The following is a 16,061-nucleotide window of genomic DNA, read 5'->3' as shown; positions in this document are numbered from 1 at the left end:
TGTTTATTTTTTTCTGTCTTTGCATTTAGTCTTTTATGAATAAATCAGTTAGTTAATGTGTTTATAGCTTTTGGGGCAACCTCCAACTCCATAACATGAATACAATGTTTAAAAAAAAAACTTCAAAAATTTCTTTCCTTATTTAGTTACTTCAGAATGTGTCTGTGCAGCATGACTAAGGTCTAAATGCGACGCACAGCTTCTGCTGGGAAACGCATGATCTATCGTCTTTGCTGGGAAAATCATGATAATTTTTCCAGTTACCAGGCAACCAAGGCCTAATAACTGAGGACGGACTCTGGAGCACCAGCAGAGGACTCTGAGGCGTCGCTGACAGCTGCCCACCTCCGCCGCTCTCACCTGAGCAAGGAGGAAAGTTCTGCAGTGCATCAGGAGCTGCAGAAGGCGACAAAGACAAGAGATGAAAAGAAATCCTCATGTTTAAATCCTCATGTTTAATGTTTAAACATAAAATGCTTCTTTCGCTCCTGTAATTGTCCACACACAGCTGTAAAACACTGGGTTGATTTGTTTTACACTTTTCCTGGTCCATCACTTTTCCAAGCGTTGCATAACTCTCCCCATGTCACCTCGGTCTTTTTTTCCAGCTCTGGCACAATGCAGCGTCATGCGAAGGCAGCAGGAAAGTGCCTCTGGCATGGCAGGCAGCGGGGACAGATGGTGGATCCAGCTCAGATGCACAAGGAGAAGCCCCAGCAGAACGGATGAATCATCATTCCACCAACTGCTTCTCTCTGCACGTCAGGATTTAGCTCGCTCACACTTTGTTTTAGCCAACAACAACAAAAAAAGTCTGTATTTACAGGCAATAAGCGCTTCAGAGGGATTATTTTTCAGCAAATGGAGCTAAATCTTGAAGCTTTCACAAGATGTTGGAATAATCAGTCTCTAAAAGTCTTGGGGCAAAGTTCTTAAACTGTAAAATATTCATAGACATATGGGACTGAACAAGTTTTAGTTAACATCTGCCTATCTGATTTTCTTAAAAAGTGCAGTAGCTTGATGAAACCAACAGCTTGTCATGGAAAACCTGCTTTATCCAGAGTCGATGTCAAAAAACACAGTATCTGTTGAAACTAACTGTGTTTAAATACAAATTATGCCAGTTTTTAATTTTATTTTACATGCAGATATTGTCAGATTAACTTTCTTGAGTGAGGTCAAGACTGCAGACAGAAGATCCTCTTCCCACATCATCTAACTGGTTTTCTTTCAGATTCCCAAGTTTTTTGTCTTTTTAAATCAGCTTTGTATTAATTTCTCTTTGTTGTCTTTTATGAAACTTTGTGATCTTGAAATGTGCTACAAAAATTACATTTTACTCACTTACTTACTGAAACTGAATTGTTTCTAATTCAAAAATATTGATTCAAATCTAAACAAGTGAGCTGTATGTAATTTGTTGTAGCTTAACTTTTAAAAATATATTCCACAATGCTTGTGCTCAGAGGGAAACTTCACCGTAGCTTCACGGCTTTCCGGTTGTATCGAGTCGTGCTTCACCAGGTGCTGAGACGCAGCAGGTAACGCGTCTGCGTCACTCACAGCTGAACCGAGACGTTGATTGGCTCGTTTGGAGCTCCGCGGGGTCTCCGCGCTCCTCCTCTCCACCGGAGCCCAGCCTGCCTGCGTGCCTGCTTGCTCTGCGCTTGTTGCGGGGTTTGTGCACTCTTCTTGGACAGACACGCCGAGGAGGAGAAGGTGAAGTTGTCGTGTGCGTCAGGCAGAAAGAGGAGAATAAAATTTTGACTTCTGGCTGGGTTTTTTTTATTGGTCAAACTGGGAGGGAGTAAGGCACCGGGGCGAGTTTGAGGCGTTTATCTGCGAGAACCACGGATACCCAACATTATGCGGTGCAATTATGGCAGGCAAGGATAAGACAGTCGTGAGGACGCTGGAGGATTTAACGCTTGATTCTGGTTATGGTGGAGCCGCGGACTCGGTCAGGTCGTCCAGCGTGTCGCTCTGCTGCTCCGACACGCACCAGTCCGTCTCGCATGGAGGCAACTACTGGCATCTGACGGAATCCATGCACAGCAGACACAACAGTTTGGATACGGTCAACACCGTCCTGGCGGAGGACACGGAGATCCTGGAGTGTGGGGGACACTGCGCCAAGCTGCCCGAGCTGGAGGAGGTACCGTGGAGCCTCGGAGAGGTGGAGGGCGCACTGAGGAAGGACGAGGAGCTGATGCTGGGGAACCCGACTCCGGAGGTCCTGGCGCGGCTGTCCGCCCTCATCAGCCGGGCGCTGGTGAGGGTGGCCCGGGAGGCGCAGCGACTCAGCCTGCGCTACGCCAAGTGCACCAAACATGAGATCCAGAGCGCCATCAAGGTGGTGCTTTCATGGACCATCTCGGTGAACTGCATCACGGCGGCGCTCAGCGCGCTTTCCCTCTACAACATGTCCAGTGCCGGAGACAAGTTCAGCCGCGGCAAGTCGGTGCGCTGCGGCTTGGTGTTCTCCGTGGGGAGGTTCTTCAGGTGGATGGTGGATAGCCGGGTGGCCCTGAGGATACACGAGCACGCCGCCATCTACCTGTGCGCCTGCATGGAGAGCCTGTTCAGGGAGGTGTTCGGCCGCGTTCTGCGCAGCGCGCTGGTGGAGAGGGACAACGGGATCCCCAAGATCACGCTGGAGTCCATGGAGCAAGCCATCAGCAACGACTCGGAGATCTGGGGTCTGCTGCAGCCCTACCAGCACCTCATCTGCGGCAAGAATTCAAGTGGTAGGAAAGCATGACAAAACATTCTTTCTAAACACACACACACACACTTCCGCTGACGGTGGGAGACAGCCTCCATCTGGACACAAGTAAACAGTAACAACCAAAGTGAAAGTCGTTTATAGATTTGTAACACCCAAAGTGATATAGTTCTATTAAATTAGGTGATTATGGCCTATAAATATCCAAAATCCCCAATATTGTCTCTGATTTATTAGAATATAAGGCCATCAATCAATTTTAACACAGAAATGCTTTTTTGTGATCTCAAACAGGGCATGCAACTTTTAGATGTCTCCTTTGTCCTGTATGTTTGAATTAAATGGTGAAATTGTATCAGTAGCTTGCAGTCGGGCTCTATAGAGCTCTGCTAATGAGCTAACATTGCAGCCAGGTGTGCTCAAACTAAAATATTTTAGCATTTACTCTGTTGTGAAACTAGCTAAAGCGGGTTATATCTTAAACTCTTGGAAACTGATACTAAATGTTACAACAGTTTTAAGCTTTTACTAAATCACCGATTTACTAGTTTGTATCTTGTTGAGCAGCAGTACCGTTAGCTAACATGCTAACACGTCTAAGTTGGCTTATCATCAGTGCTACTTTTATGCTAACTGTATCTGAATTAAAATTCTTGCTCCAACAACACAGAAACTTTCTCAACCACAACTTTTATGATTCTTGTCTAATTTTTACTGTTCATATAATCACAGTGTAAAACAGGCATCAGTAAGAATAGCTAACATTTGACTGAACCAATATCTCTAGTTAAATCCTTTTTAGGTAAGGTTTGTGAGTGTGGATGAGATTATTTTTTAAACCAGTTTTATTGTTGTAGAAATCTCCAGTGTTCTTAATACATCTATAAATGGTGCTTCCAAAAAAGATTGTCAGTTTTCAAGCTGCCTCCAAAACAAGTTCTCCCTTTCTTGGTTATCGGAGCCCTGAAGCATCAACAGTCAAATTGGTGTTTATGGTGAGAAAAAGATCAAACAAACTCCATCTTGTGTCACTGTGAGCCATTGTGTTTCCCATGCTGTTACATGGCAGCCACGAATGTTAATAAGTGTTTTTGACAGTGTGAGTCGGTGTGCATCCTGCAACAATTTAGCAGAAGCAGGATTTCGTGTTATGTATTGTGTGCTGGCCTTGTTGATAATGCTGCTGTGTCACTCCAGAAAGTGTAAGCCGTCAGTGAGCGTGGGTTGGCCTTTTATTATTATTTTTTTCCTCTATCAAAAAGAACCGAATGAGTTGGCTGAAACTGTAAAGCAGAAGGGACTTGTCATACTGAGAGCCAAACTGGGACATGCAGTATTGAACAGAAAAGTCATTTTGCATTGATGGTTTTCAGGCGATAGCTTTGGCATAGTGAAAAGTTTCTTTGATGTGCATATGGGCGTGATTTGTTAAATAACAGCTTCGAAAAGAGAGACTATGAGAAGCAATCTGAAGATAAGTTGATCTGAAATGGGTCTGATGATATGATGTGATCTGAATCCAAATATCATGGAAGAAGAATCAGATTCTTTCTGTTCTGTACCACAAATTAATCACTCTGATATGAAGTTATATAAAATTTTATAAATGCTAAAACTGAGGATTAGTTTTAGACACCATTATTTACCATCTGATGTAAGTTTTTAAGTCATTTCAGTTTTCTTATATAGATCTCCAGTTCATAAGGTGACAATAATATCAGGTTATACAAAATACAGTTCAGTCCAGATAGTCTGATTGATAATATTGATTTGTTTTTATATGTTGGATGATCATTTTTATGTTAACTAGTACTGTGCAAAACTCTTGGGTGATTTGTTGAGATTTTTTCCTTCACCTCGATCAAAAGATAAAGGTTTCACACTGGTCTTTGTTTAGATTTGAGCTACTTTTTAACTTAGTTTGTCATTTACCTGATTCTTTTTTTGTATTTAAAATTACAATGCTCAGAAATTTGTTGTAGATATGATTCGTCATTGTTCTTGATGGCCAATTAATAAAATTTTTAAACATATCTTTCCTTCTGTTTCGACGCTTTTAGCGTCGATGTGCATCCTTCTTCCAATCTCTTTGCCTCTAGTGGAACCAGTTTATGAAAAAGACAATAGCAGTAAAATTTCTCCAGTTTTCAAGAGATACATTTTTAAGTCTCTCATTATACTGGTCTCACAGTTTCAAGTTTGATTCTCACACCTGCAGCATATTTATTCAGATTTTAAATCAGATTTTAATTTAACATCCAGTCAGGTGTGTGAAATGTCTTCTTTGTTGCAGTTCTGGTCAGAGGGAGGAGACAATAAGCAGCTGAAGGTGTGAAAGAAACCCGTTATGCAGGGAAGCATGCTCCCGCCATTTCTAAGTGTTCATCTGAAAAAGAAAAGTGATGCAGCACATAATGATTGAATCTGGGTTCTTCTGCTCTCCCACTGACCATACCTGACTGCTCTTATTGAGCAGAGCAAAATTTCAGCCTTTGTGTCCAGAAGAAATAAATGCTGCTCTCCAACTTTAAAGAAAAATCTTTTAGGAATACGTTTGCAAAGGGATTTCAAAAGCCTCTGATGTAGACGGTTTTTGAAATACTGGAACGAGTCACACACAGGATCTAGCTAACTGTAATGGGTGGAGTGGGTGGAGATGAAACATGAATGCAGAGATGCACATTGACTGTAATCTGCACAACTATGATGATGACTGCAAGAAAAAAGCTGTTTTGTGCTGTAACCCTGCAGTAATTGTCCTGAAAAAAGCTACACACACTCTTAATTTGACTCTTATTTTACTATTTCTTGCAAAAATATCACTACACAAAAAAAAATCAACAACAACAAATGGCTCAATTGTAGTTTAGGAGCCTTAAGAGATTAATTTAATGTAGTTGGTATTTCTATTTCAGGATCCTAAATAGTTTTATACACCAAATGATTAAAAATACCCAAACTGCATTATGGAATTCTGTTCGCAGAATGCAGAAGTGGTATGAGACCTAAAATAGATCCGAAAGGAACCAAACAACCTGAAGGTCAAGCAACTTACTGCTGAATTTGGTAGCTCTGCATCAAGCCCAGACTTTGAAAAGCTGTAAGTTAGTGATAGAATGTTACAGTATAGGTTTCTGTGGTGTTGTTGTGTAAAAGCTCATTCCTGATCTGCAGTTCATCCAAATGCTCTTTGCTGTTGCCTCCAAGTCATTTTCCCAACCTTTGTTTGGCTGCAGTTCTGTGAAGCATTCACTCTGCGTGATATCTTCCTGTCTTCTTTCAGTTTCCGCTTGCGTTGCTTTATTCATTGTGTACGACAGGGAAAGCCTGCTGTCAGGCTGAAATCACTGAGGTTTGTTTGTCACTGTCTGCATGAAATATTCACTTCGGGGTTTTGTTTGTCGCCACTGCTCTGCACAATAAAAACATCATACATAGAAATGACGAAAGCAACTAAAGTAATCATACAATGTTCTCATATTGGCTTTCAAGTTGTGTGTTTTGCTAAAGGTAGCACTATAATGCTTTTTATTTAAAGCTTCCAGTCGATTTCCTAAAGCTCCTTGGGTTTCATATTTCTTTTGTGTCTATCTACAGTTTGGCACAGAATTATTCACAAAAGCAGCTTGAAAATGTTTTACTGAATACAGCTGTCTGATGGAGAAAAAACCTTTTAAAATATATATATATATATATATATATATATATATATATATATATATATATATATATATTTTTTTTTTTTTTTTCTCAGTCCTATTTTTCTGTATTAGACAGCACAACAACTTCAGTAGATTTATTCAAAACATAATGAGTCAAGTGAGGATACATATTTTCACATCATCAATGCACAAATTATATACCAGAATTATCTGCTAATGACTTTCAGGCAGATTTTAAAACTGACAACCGAACTTCTTGTTTGGACATTTCAAATTGACGTCGGTTCATTTAAACACAAACCATTCCTAGAATATTCAGTTGAATATTTATAAATAAGTTGCTAAAAAACCAAACGCATTTTGTCAAGTTGTTTACTTTGCAGTAGTCTAGCAAGCATGTGGCGACTGTAGAAAGGAACAACTACATTTATCCAGGAAGAACCTTTAGAGCAACCAGAAACAGGGTTTGTGTTGAATGGCCAGCAACAGGCTGGGGGAGAATCAGAGTTGTTGCTTGGTAACCAAAAAATCAGTGGGTTGCTAGGTAACCAAAGAGTGAATGAGTTAGTTGATGTCACAAACCGAGCTTAGCTAGCTAGCTGTAGGAGGTTGAGCAGCTAAAGCCTTCCCTCTGCCTACATCTCCCAGAATGCCGTGTGGTTCTGGATCAGAGTTCAGTGAAATTATTGAAATTCTATTGGAAGTATTATTTATTGATATTGATCACATATCTATGGAGATGTATGTTGTTATTGATTTACCATCCAGCCCTAGCAATAGCTCTGACAGTTGCTATGAACAGGAAACACACAGTTAGACATAAAACCACAGAACAAGAATTATAAAAGGATAAGACAAAATGCAGGAAACAAGCAACATTTCCTCTGTCAATAGGTTCATTCAGAAAAGACATGAATGGAGAGTAGCAAGAGAGCAGCAGCATAATTATACATAAAATGCCATTTCATTTTCATTGTTATCCTTTTCTTGTCAAAAATGACCTTTTGAATGTTTTGTTATATTGTAATTTAAAAATACTGATGGAATGACAATTTTGAAATATCAAATGTTTTTGAGAAAGATAAATGAGTTACAGCAACATTTAACACTTAATATTTAACTTCCCCTGGGGATCATAAGTATTTCTGTATTTGAATTAAATTTAATTACCTAAAAAGCCCATCTGTCATTTCTTGAGGTCACTTGGAGAATGACAAGGTTTTCATTGTAGCAGAACTGTTTTTGCTATCCTACAACATTTATTTTGAAAATATGTGATGGTAAATGTGTGTAGATTTTACTTTATTTTTTGTGAATATGTTACTGCACTGAGTGTCTAAACACATACTCCACCACAATGTCTGAAAAGTACAGGACATTATTGCAGCTGGCTTGCATGGTCTCACTGTCACAGTACTGCAACTGTTTGTGTTGCAGGATTGCAGGGCTCCAAATATAGACTGATGCTGGAGGCTGAGGGGCACAGAAAATAGCGAGATTTTATTAATAAAACAAAGTATGCTGCATGAATCCAGATAGATTGACTGAGGCTGACGTGGAAGGCAATAAAAACTGACATAAGACTCATGCAGCACAACTTATCACAGGACAACCGGGACTATCTGGTTTTTGGAAAAGCCTGAGGCTTCAGTCATTAAATTTGTTGTGACTTTTTCTTGATGGTGACTTGACTGGTTTGTTTGAGATTCACCAGATTGTTTGATCTTGTCTGGAAAGCCGTCAGTCTCTTATTTTGATTAGATAATATAAGAGTAAACAAGACTTATTTGTGCAATTGAGGAAAAGCTCCATTGTATATAAAAGGACAAAAAAGGTCCTTAAAATTGTCTGATTTTAAACTGTATGTCAGTTTTAATATTTTACATTTCTCCCTTTAGGCTTGAAAAAAATGTCGCACATTTCTGACTTTCAAAAGTGAAGGAATATTCCAGTTTTTGTTGTACATATATGACATTAATCTCAAAATTGAGATTAAATTTCAGTAATTTGTTTCAGGAATGATGGATCCTATTAAACATTATTCTAATCATTTAAAATTATTGTGATTTACTGGGATTTACTGGGATGGGTTAAATTTCTGAGCTTATTATTCTACACACAAGAATGAATGCTTATATATATTTACCATCAAATTAATTATAGATTTTTGTGCTTCCTTCTTGTACATTATACCTCAAAACTGCTCTTTTTAAGATTCACCTCTCTATATATTGTAAATATTGATGAACTTTGTAAAATCTCAACCCTTTAGATACCAGTTTTAGATTACTTTTCTTGTTTTAATTTTGTTGTAATAAAAAAAAAACCCACGAAAGGTGATACAATTTCTGTGCACATTTTATTCTTTATTTTATATTTTAGCATTGAGACATAATCAGAAGGCTTTGGATTTAATTTGTAAATTGTAATTAACCAACTTTTAATCATGTTTTTATTAAATTAAATCATTGTTAGGTTGTGCATTGCAGCTACCAAACAAACGGTGTGTGAATCAGTGCTATATACACAATCTAGTCAAGTTTTAGGCTCTTTGCATCATAATAGTTAAAGTTACATGAAAATAAAACACAAACGTATCAACAGCTCCAATAAGGTTAAAGTAATTCTCAATAAAACACTTAAGTTATGCCATGTGGTGCTCGTTTAGTAGGTAGCTTCAGATTGTTCTGTATATATTTAATAAAAAGCCTGGTCATCAGCTTCCAGGACCGCAGGGATGGTGAGCTTTCCTGTCATTTCCCCTGACCTTCCCGAAGGAGCTGCTCCGACCTCCGTGGGACAGATGACACAACATAATGGAATTGCAAAGCAGGTCTCAGCCAGCCTATTAAATTAGCAGCATGGTGTCCCAGTCTGTCTTTCACACCATATTTTATTGTGTTTTCTGCTGGGGGCGGGCTGTGTGTTTGCATATTTGTTTTCCACTGTGGTTTATAATAAGCTCGGCTCATAACAACAGGATTCTGGCAGAGCCTCTTGTTGTCCATTCTGTCGTAATTTTCCGCCTGTCCCTTCTCCTCCTGGCAGGATGGGTGCACGGAAACGAGCGGACAGATTGTTGTCTTTCTGCTGCTGTTGTGAGCATTCAGCCAAGCAAAGCTGGTTGTGATGGATTTTTATGTCACGGTAATTTCATCTGGCCATAGACTTCCCACTCACCCCCGTAACCAGTTTGAGCAACGATCGGTGATCGTGAACGTGTTGTGTGGCCACGATGCGTTTTATGAGCCTTTCGTTTCATAATATTCATTTTAACTTCGGGGTGATTCCACTGGAGGAGATTCCAAACACGAGGAAGGTTCAGCGGGGAGTAGCTCAAAGTGTTTTGGTTTTATTACGTCTCTTTTATTGGACAGTGGATTCCTCTTTCATTTTCACTAAGTAGGTGAATGTACTGGGTCAGGATGAGATAATAAGAGAAGTGTGTTAGCAGTGCGTAATGCACTGGGGGAGTAAAGTGGAAGAGGAGGAATCAGGCCAGAGTGTCAGCTGGATGAGGTTGGGCGGCGAAGGCTTTGGCACGCGTTCCTCGAGGATATAATTACCATGCTGATCTGTTTAATTAGCACTTATGCTTATCAGTTGGTCATTAAGATTAGCAACAGGAAACATAAAGGGAGGCCTGAAGAACAAAAACCACTATCATACTTTTTATCCATTCCTTCAAAGTCCAAATTGGCAAGTTTGATCAGATTTCTCTGTGTGGCTACAAACAAATATCTTCTATCCTTTGTATGATTTAATGAGACTGTGTTGTAGAATCTTCTATATAATCCCATAGCAAAGATTCCTAACATAATCAGGAAATGATCTACACTTACCGGCTTATTTCATTTCTGAATTTAGGACATTTGAGTCAAATCTAAAGTGTTTAGAGTACGAGTCAAGTTAGGAGAGTCTTTTTTTCAACTTTAGCAGCTATTTGATTGAAGAAGAGAGATTTCCATTGTAAAGTATATTACTGTTAAATATAGCTGCATAATTTTAAACTATATTGTGCAGTAAATATGTCTGAGCTGAAGGCCAACGCAGAGCAACTGAGTGGGAGTTTTTAACCTCAGGCTGTTGGATTCATAAATGATAATTATCAGGAACTGAGCATAGAAAAATGTTAGCTTTACTGTTTTCAGCCACCTTAAAAAAACTTACTAAAGCCAGACAGAATACTCTTTAACCCTCTAGCATATTTACAACTGATTTCATCGGCATCCTAAACCACCAAAAGTCAAATTATGAATACAAAACATCTGTCAGAAAATTATCTTAATTTCAAGATGAATTTGAGATGCTGTGTAGTCTAACAGAAAGTGAAAACTAAGATACTAAATGCAATAATTATGTTGCAGAAATAATTTTGATAAGAAATTAGGCTAAGCTAAAGTCACATCTTATTTTTATGTTGTTGCATAACATATTGAGAATTACTTTGAATTCACAAATAAAAACATGTTTTCTGACAGAGTGAACAGATCAATACTAACTCTCAGCTAAAGTTTTTTTTTGTGCTTATTTACCTTTTATGCAGTGAGCACAGAAATGTTGCTCAAATCTGTATGTTTTTACATAGAACTGCAGATTCTACAGGAAATAATGTCTTAACAATTTAAGCTAAAAATAAGCTAATGCAAGAAGAAGACGTAAATGTCTAAATCCTTCCAGCTAGCTTTCATAAAAATGTTTATTTCTATGCCACATTTGTGCCAAGTGTGGCTTGTTTTTGATGGAAACAAAACTACAGGGTAAAACGGCAAATTGAAAAAATAAAAATGGAAAACAAACGGGAGAAACCAACCAAGCTATGCTAATATAGCGGCTAATATAGACAGGCTAACTTCAGTCTATTCAGTAATTATTTTTACCTAAGGTTTTTTGATTTATCTTCATAAATTGTTTGTTTTCATATTACAAATTAACAGTTCCAAAAAGTTGAGTAGCAAGTATTACTAAACATCAACATACCACACAAAATAAAATGAATAGATATATTTAAGAATTTATGTTGAGAAAAATAATTATTTGTGTCAAATGCTTTTCTGCACAAACCGGTTTGTTGGGATTCTGTCAATTGTCGTATTGTTGTTCATTAGATACAATAGATGAGTTTGTTACTTGTCTCAGTGTTTGTTTTCATGGCATAACAAAGGAAAGTATGAGGACATGTGGGTGTGAAATATTTTCTCTGATTGGCTTTCTCAGGCCTCGGTGAAAGATGACTTGTTGTTTTTAATGAGCTCCATGTGCCTCCCTGGCCATTGCTGTGGGTGTGATTCATGTTCAATACATCTCCTGTTAGATATGGAGTTATGTGCGTCTCAAAACAATCACCCAAGTGGGCTGGGAGACTATCGTGAAGTGACAAAATGACCTGATTGTGTTACCAAATACACAAGCGAATGCCACAGTGACACAAATCCTAATTAAGTGGAAGATGCGCAGGATTTCTTTCATGTTGAGAAAACTTTTGACAGCTGCTGTCAGAAAACGCTGTTCTGTGATGTTACCTGTCGGCAGTAGGAAACCGAACTCAGCAGATACATCCTGGAGGAATTAATAATGAGAGCATGTAGTCGGTTAAAAGGCTCCTTTAAAATTATTTGTCGACAAATTTTTCAAACTACGACAAAGTATTAGGGCCACAATAAGAAAATAAACAAAGGAGGAAAGTAAAGTTATAAAATGATGAGAATAAATTGATAATATTGTCACTTTATTCTTGCAATGCTATGATGTTATTCTCATGATTTTGACTATTCTCGTAAGATTTTATTTTTGTAATATTATGACTTCTCTTTATTTATTTTATTTTATTTTATTATGGCCCTAATACTCTGTCCTAGAAAACCTGTATTTTCTCTAAATTAATTTTGCGCTCTCAAAGCAATGCATATGTTGCCAATACTTTCCTAGAAATACAGATATTTATGGTTACTGTGCAGAAATTAGAGGTTACATGCTGAGATGTACAACATTCCTGATTACTTTTCCCCAAAACTCACAGATCACTTGCCTGGAACTTTCCAGCACATGCAGGTTGCTATTTTGAAACTTAGATTGTCCTTTAAAAACTTACAGGATAATCTCCTGTAACTACCTAGAATGTATAGTTTACTTTCCCAGCTTACTTTCATTTTGTGTGTTAGTTTTTTTTAATTTGGGGCCTGCCCATAGCAATGCATAAGGAGAGCAGTGACTGACTTGCTTAGCTAATGCTAATGAACTGCAGCAAGGCAGTTCATTAGCATTAGCCTTTTAGTTTAAATAAGCTATTAACCTATTTTTCTGACTTATTAGCCATGTTTAGTATACTTAATGGAGTAAGTAAATGACAGTAAACATTCTAATGATACCCCACATTCTACTGAAAGTATTTATGCTTACATTAGCATTTTGGCTAATTTGAGCTTATACACTTACTTTATCATACTGAATGTTGCACATCCAGTTTACTTAACATTCTTGTGATTCTCCACATACTATTGATTACATTGGAGCTTTCTTTACCATTGATTTTTAGCATCAGAACGCTGGATCTAAACCGATGGGCACACTTTGGCAGGCCCCAGTTAAATTTCTTCAGGAATTTTCTAGTTTTAATATACCATTCTCAATCTAAACTTAATATTTAACTATTTAATCCCTGTTTTAATCTCTAGCCTCCTGAAATATAAATTTCCATCATCCGTCATGATTAATAATTAACCTCAAATGATTAAGTGACTCAGTTGCAAAGGTAATAGTGTGAGTCATGTAGAACTGACCTGACCGTTTCCATAGCAACGATCAGAAGCAAGACCTTCCCCCTGAACTACAGTGAGCTCATTGTTGCTATGACGACTTCTATGACATAGATCTATGTCATAGATCAAAGAACATCTGTGATTATAAATGCTTCCATCTCAAAGCATCTGGTAGTACACTAGCAACTCTTGAACATTAAGCACGACATTTTACGATTGTTACAATGGAGAAGGTCTTGGCAGCCACGATGTTTTTTCCGCTGACTTTTGGAGCTGGTTTCTTGATAACAACTGGAGTGCGGAAGCTTGTGAAGACAATATTTCCTGGTGTGGATTTTGATATCAGGGATTTTAAAGACGAGAGCGTAGAGTACGATGTTTATCTCTTTAATAGGACGCAAACAAGACCGGACGTTCGCAATGAAGAAACTTCCCCGGCTGGGGAAGTTAGCTGTGAGAGGCTGAGTCCAAAGAAGAAACTTCCCCGGCTGGGGAAGTTTCTTCTTTGGACTCAGCCTCTTCTTTGGACTCAGCCTCTTCTTTGGACTCAGCCTCTTCTTTGGACTCAGCCTCTTCTTTGGACTCAGCCTCTTCTTTGGACTCAGTTTCTTCTTCCAAAGAAGAAACTTCCCCACCTGGGGAAGTTTCTTCTTTGGACTCAACCTCTGCTCTAGAGAAAGCGGCCATGAAAGGCATGACCCATGCCGTCAGGGAGCTGTACAGCAGATCTCTCAATGTTCAAAGATCCGTCTCACCTGCTTGTGACACTTGCAACCAACACAAAAAACGTCACACAAAAACGGGGAAACATTCCTGCAGCCATCCAAGAAAAAAATCTTGTTGCCCCACAATGTAAATGAGACAAATTACATTTGTCACAATCCTCCTGGTTTTGTCTTGGTCCAGTCTGTTGTCCAGATGAACACTTCTTCTCCCATCTACAAACTGAACCTCTGCTTTAACAAAAGCAGCTTTAGAAGACTGGACCCATGAAGGGGAAACTGTCCCAGGAAACAATTTCTCTGATCCCAAAGAACAAACTTCCCCGGCTGGGGAAGTTTGCAGTGAAAAGAAGCAAACTTGAGTCATTTGTTAATTTGGATCAGTGTTCATCTGGACAACAGACTGGACCAAGATGGGTCTTTGGATCTTGGGAGATTTGACGGAAATTGGGTTTGATTTAATCTTGTTCCTCTTGAAATCAGCCATCATCTCCTTTGTTCTCTGGCGCTCAACCTCTGCTTTGTGATTGTGCTGTTGCCTTGCAGCAAATAAAGTCTTGGGTTTGAATCCCGGCCTGGTTCTTTATGCATGCGCTTTGCATGTTCTCCATGTGCATTAATGGGTTCTCTCCGGGTGCTCCGGCTTCCTCCCAAAGTGCAAAAAGATTTTGTGCAGACTAGATAATACATGGATGATGGAAAAAAGGTCTAACTAGTTTACATTAATAATTATTAGTTGTAGTAGGCCTGTCACGATAACAAATTTTGCTGAGCAATTAATTGTCTCAGAAATATTGCAATAAACGATAGTATTGTTTGAAGACCTTTGTTCACTGATTTAATGGAAATGACATAATAATGCATGCGATTTCCTGCCAAAGATAGACACACTTTATTTTCAAAAGAACACTTAACACTGCAACCGATAAAATAAACAAAACAACCAAAATAATAATAAAGTGGATTCTCAGTCCCCATTAACAAAAATGTACTGGAATGAAAACACCAAAGTGTGAATAAATACTGCATTCAAACAAAAGAGTGCAGATTATGAAGTCCGTACACTATATTGGCCTTCAGTAATCATTAGTTTTAAATAGAGAAGATGGGCACATCAAATACCTGATGCAATAGTTCACACTACACATTAGTTGGGGCCTGCAAGTCAGCCACTGCTCTCCTTATGCATTGCTATAGTCACTTATTGGGAATTGGACTTACGATGGCGACGTAAAAAGCGAAAAACGAGCAAAATGTCCAACTGCCGAAACGCAGAGCATAACTGACACCAACTGCCGCTTTTTTAGAGTGAGAATTTAAGCAGATTTTTGACCCAAAACAATTTTGAAATCGCCGTCACGCCCACAAATATCGCCCTATCGGTATCAAACTCGGTCATGACATTGATACGCATGCCTGCTCCGGTAAAATGTCTTCAATATTTCTCTAGGGCTTACGGTTTTCTGTCAAGGTGCTTCAGAGCAAAATCACACGCCAGGGTAACTGACGCTCTCCCAGGTTCACTTCCATGTATTTTTGAAAATTTTCTGAGCCCTGCACACACTATCTTTGTCTCATCACTGCAATTACTGTGAATGAGGTACAAATATGAATTGCGGTGCTATCGAAGATGACAAATAGCCCTCTCATACGCTTCAAACGGTTTTCGAATATGTCTCTCGGTTCCTGAACGGGAAAGGTTTTTTCGGAGTGCTTTTTCCATGTTAACTGACTGGGTGTCTCACAAAGATAGAATTATTTTTCTCCCTTTCTGTCTCACACATGACAGTTAACAGATGATCCATTACCATAGCAACGGAACACATGAGGGCCGATCAACTGATTAGTACTACAGAAATGAGCTGGCCTTTAGAACTACTTATGTTTTGGGCATTTTGTAACTGATTTATTTTTATTTATTTATTTTTTTTGTAACTGATTCCAACCAACCATTGTTACACACAGGATTAGTGTGTCAATTTTATATGAAGCTTAATGAAAATTTCACAATAAAAGCCCCAATATTTCTGTCAGGTTAGTGCACCGCCATAGGCGATGCAATAATATTAGCCTATATTATCTTTTCCTCTCCGGTTATAGCTAATAACCTGAGAGGAAGCCTCTCATTAGCCTTTGACCTAATGATAATAAAGAGGACAACAAAAACTCCATATCTGTAGTTCTAATGAAC

At 38.6% G+C, this 16,061-nt stretch overlaps 1 protein-coding gene across 2 annotated transcripts in view; it reads left to right on the top strand.

Annotated features, from left to right (window-relative positions):
* Positions 1-483: 483 nt before the first annotated feature.
* LOC122826248 (ankyrin repeat and BTB/POZ domain-containing protein BTBD11-A) overlaps positions 484-16,061 on the top strand; it is a 168,259-nt gene continuing 152,681 nt past the window's right edge. The window contains exon 1 of one of the 2 annotated variants that reach the window (XM_044107860.1): positions 484-2,750. In XM_044107860.1, coding sequence (XP_043963795.1) covers positions 1,883-2,750 — 868 coding nt within the window. In that variant the 5' untranslated portion in view covers positions 484-1,882. The remainder of the gene's footprint in view (positions 2,751-16,061) is intronic. The other variant, XM_044107859.1, reaches the window with a different exon arrangement.

The sequence above is a fragment of the Gambusia affinis genome, linkage group LG23 (genome assembly GCF_019740435.1).
Source record: "Gambusia affinis linkage group LG23, SWU_Gaff_1.0, whole genome shotgun sequence".
In the NCBI taxonomy this organism is placed as follows: Eukaryota; Metazoa; Chordata; class Actinopteri; order Cyprinodontiformes; family Poeciliidae; genus Gambusia; species Gambusia affinis.
Note: the sequence above shows the minus strand (reverse complement) of the source record. Positions and strands in the feature narration are given on the sequence as shown.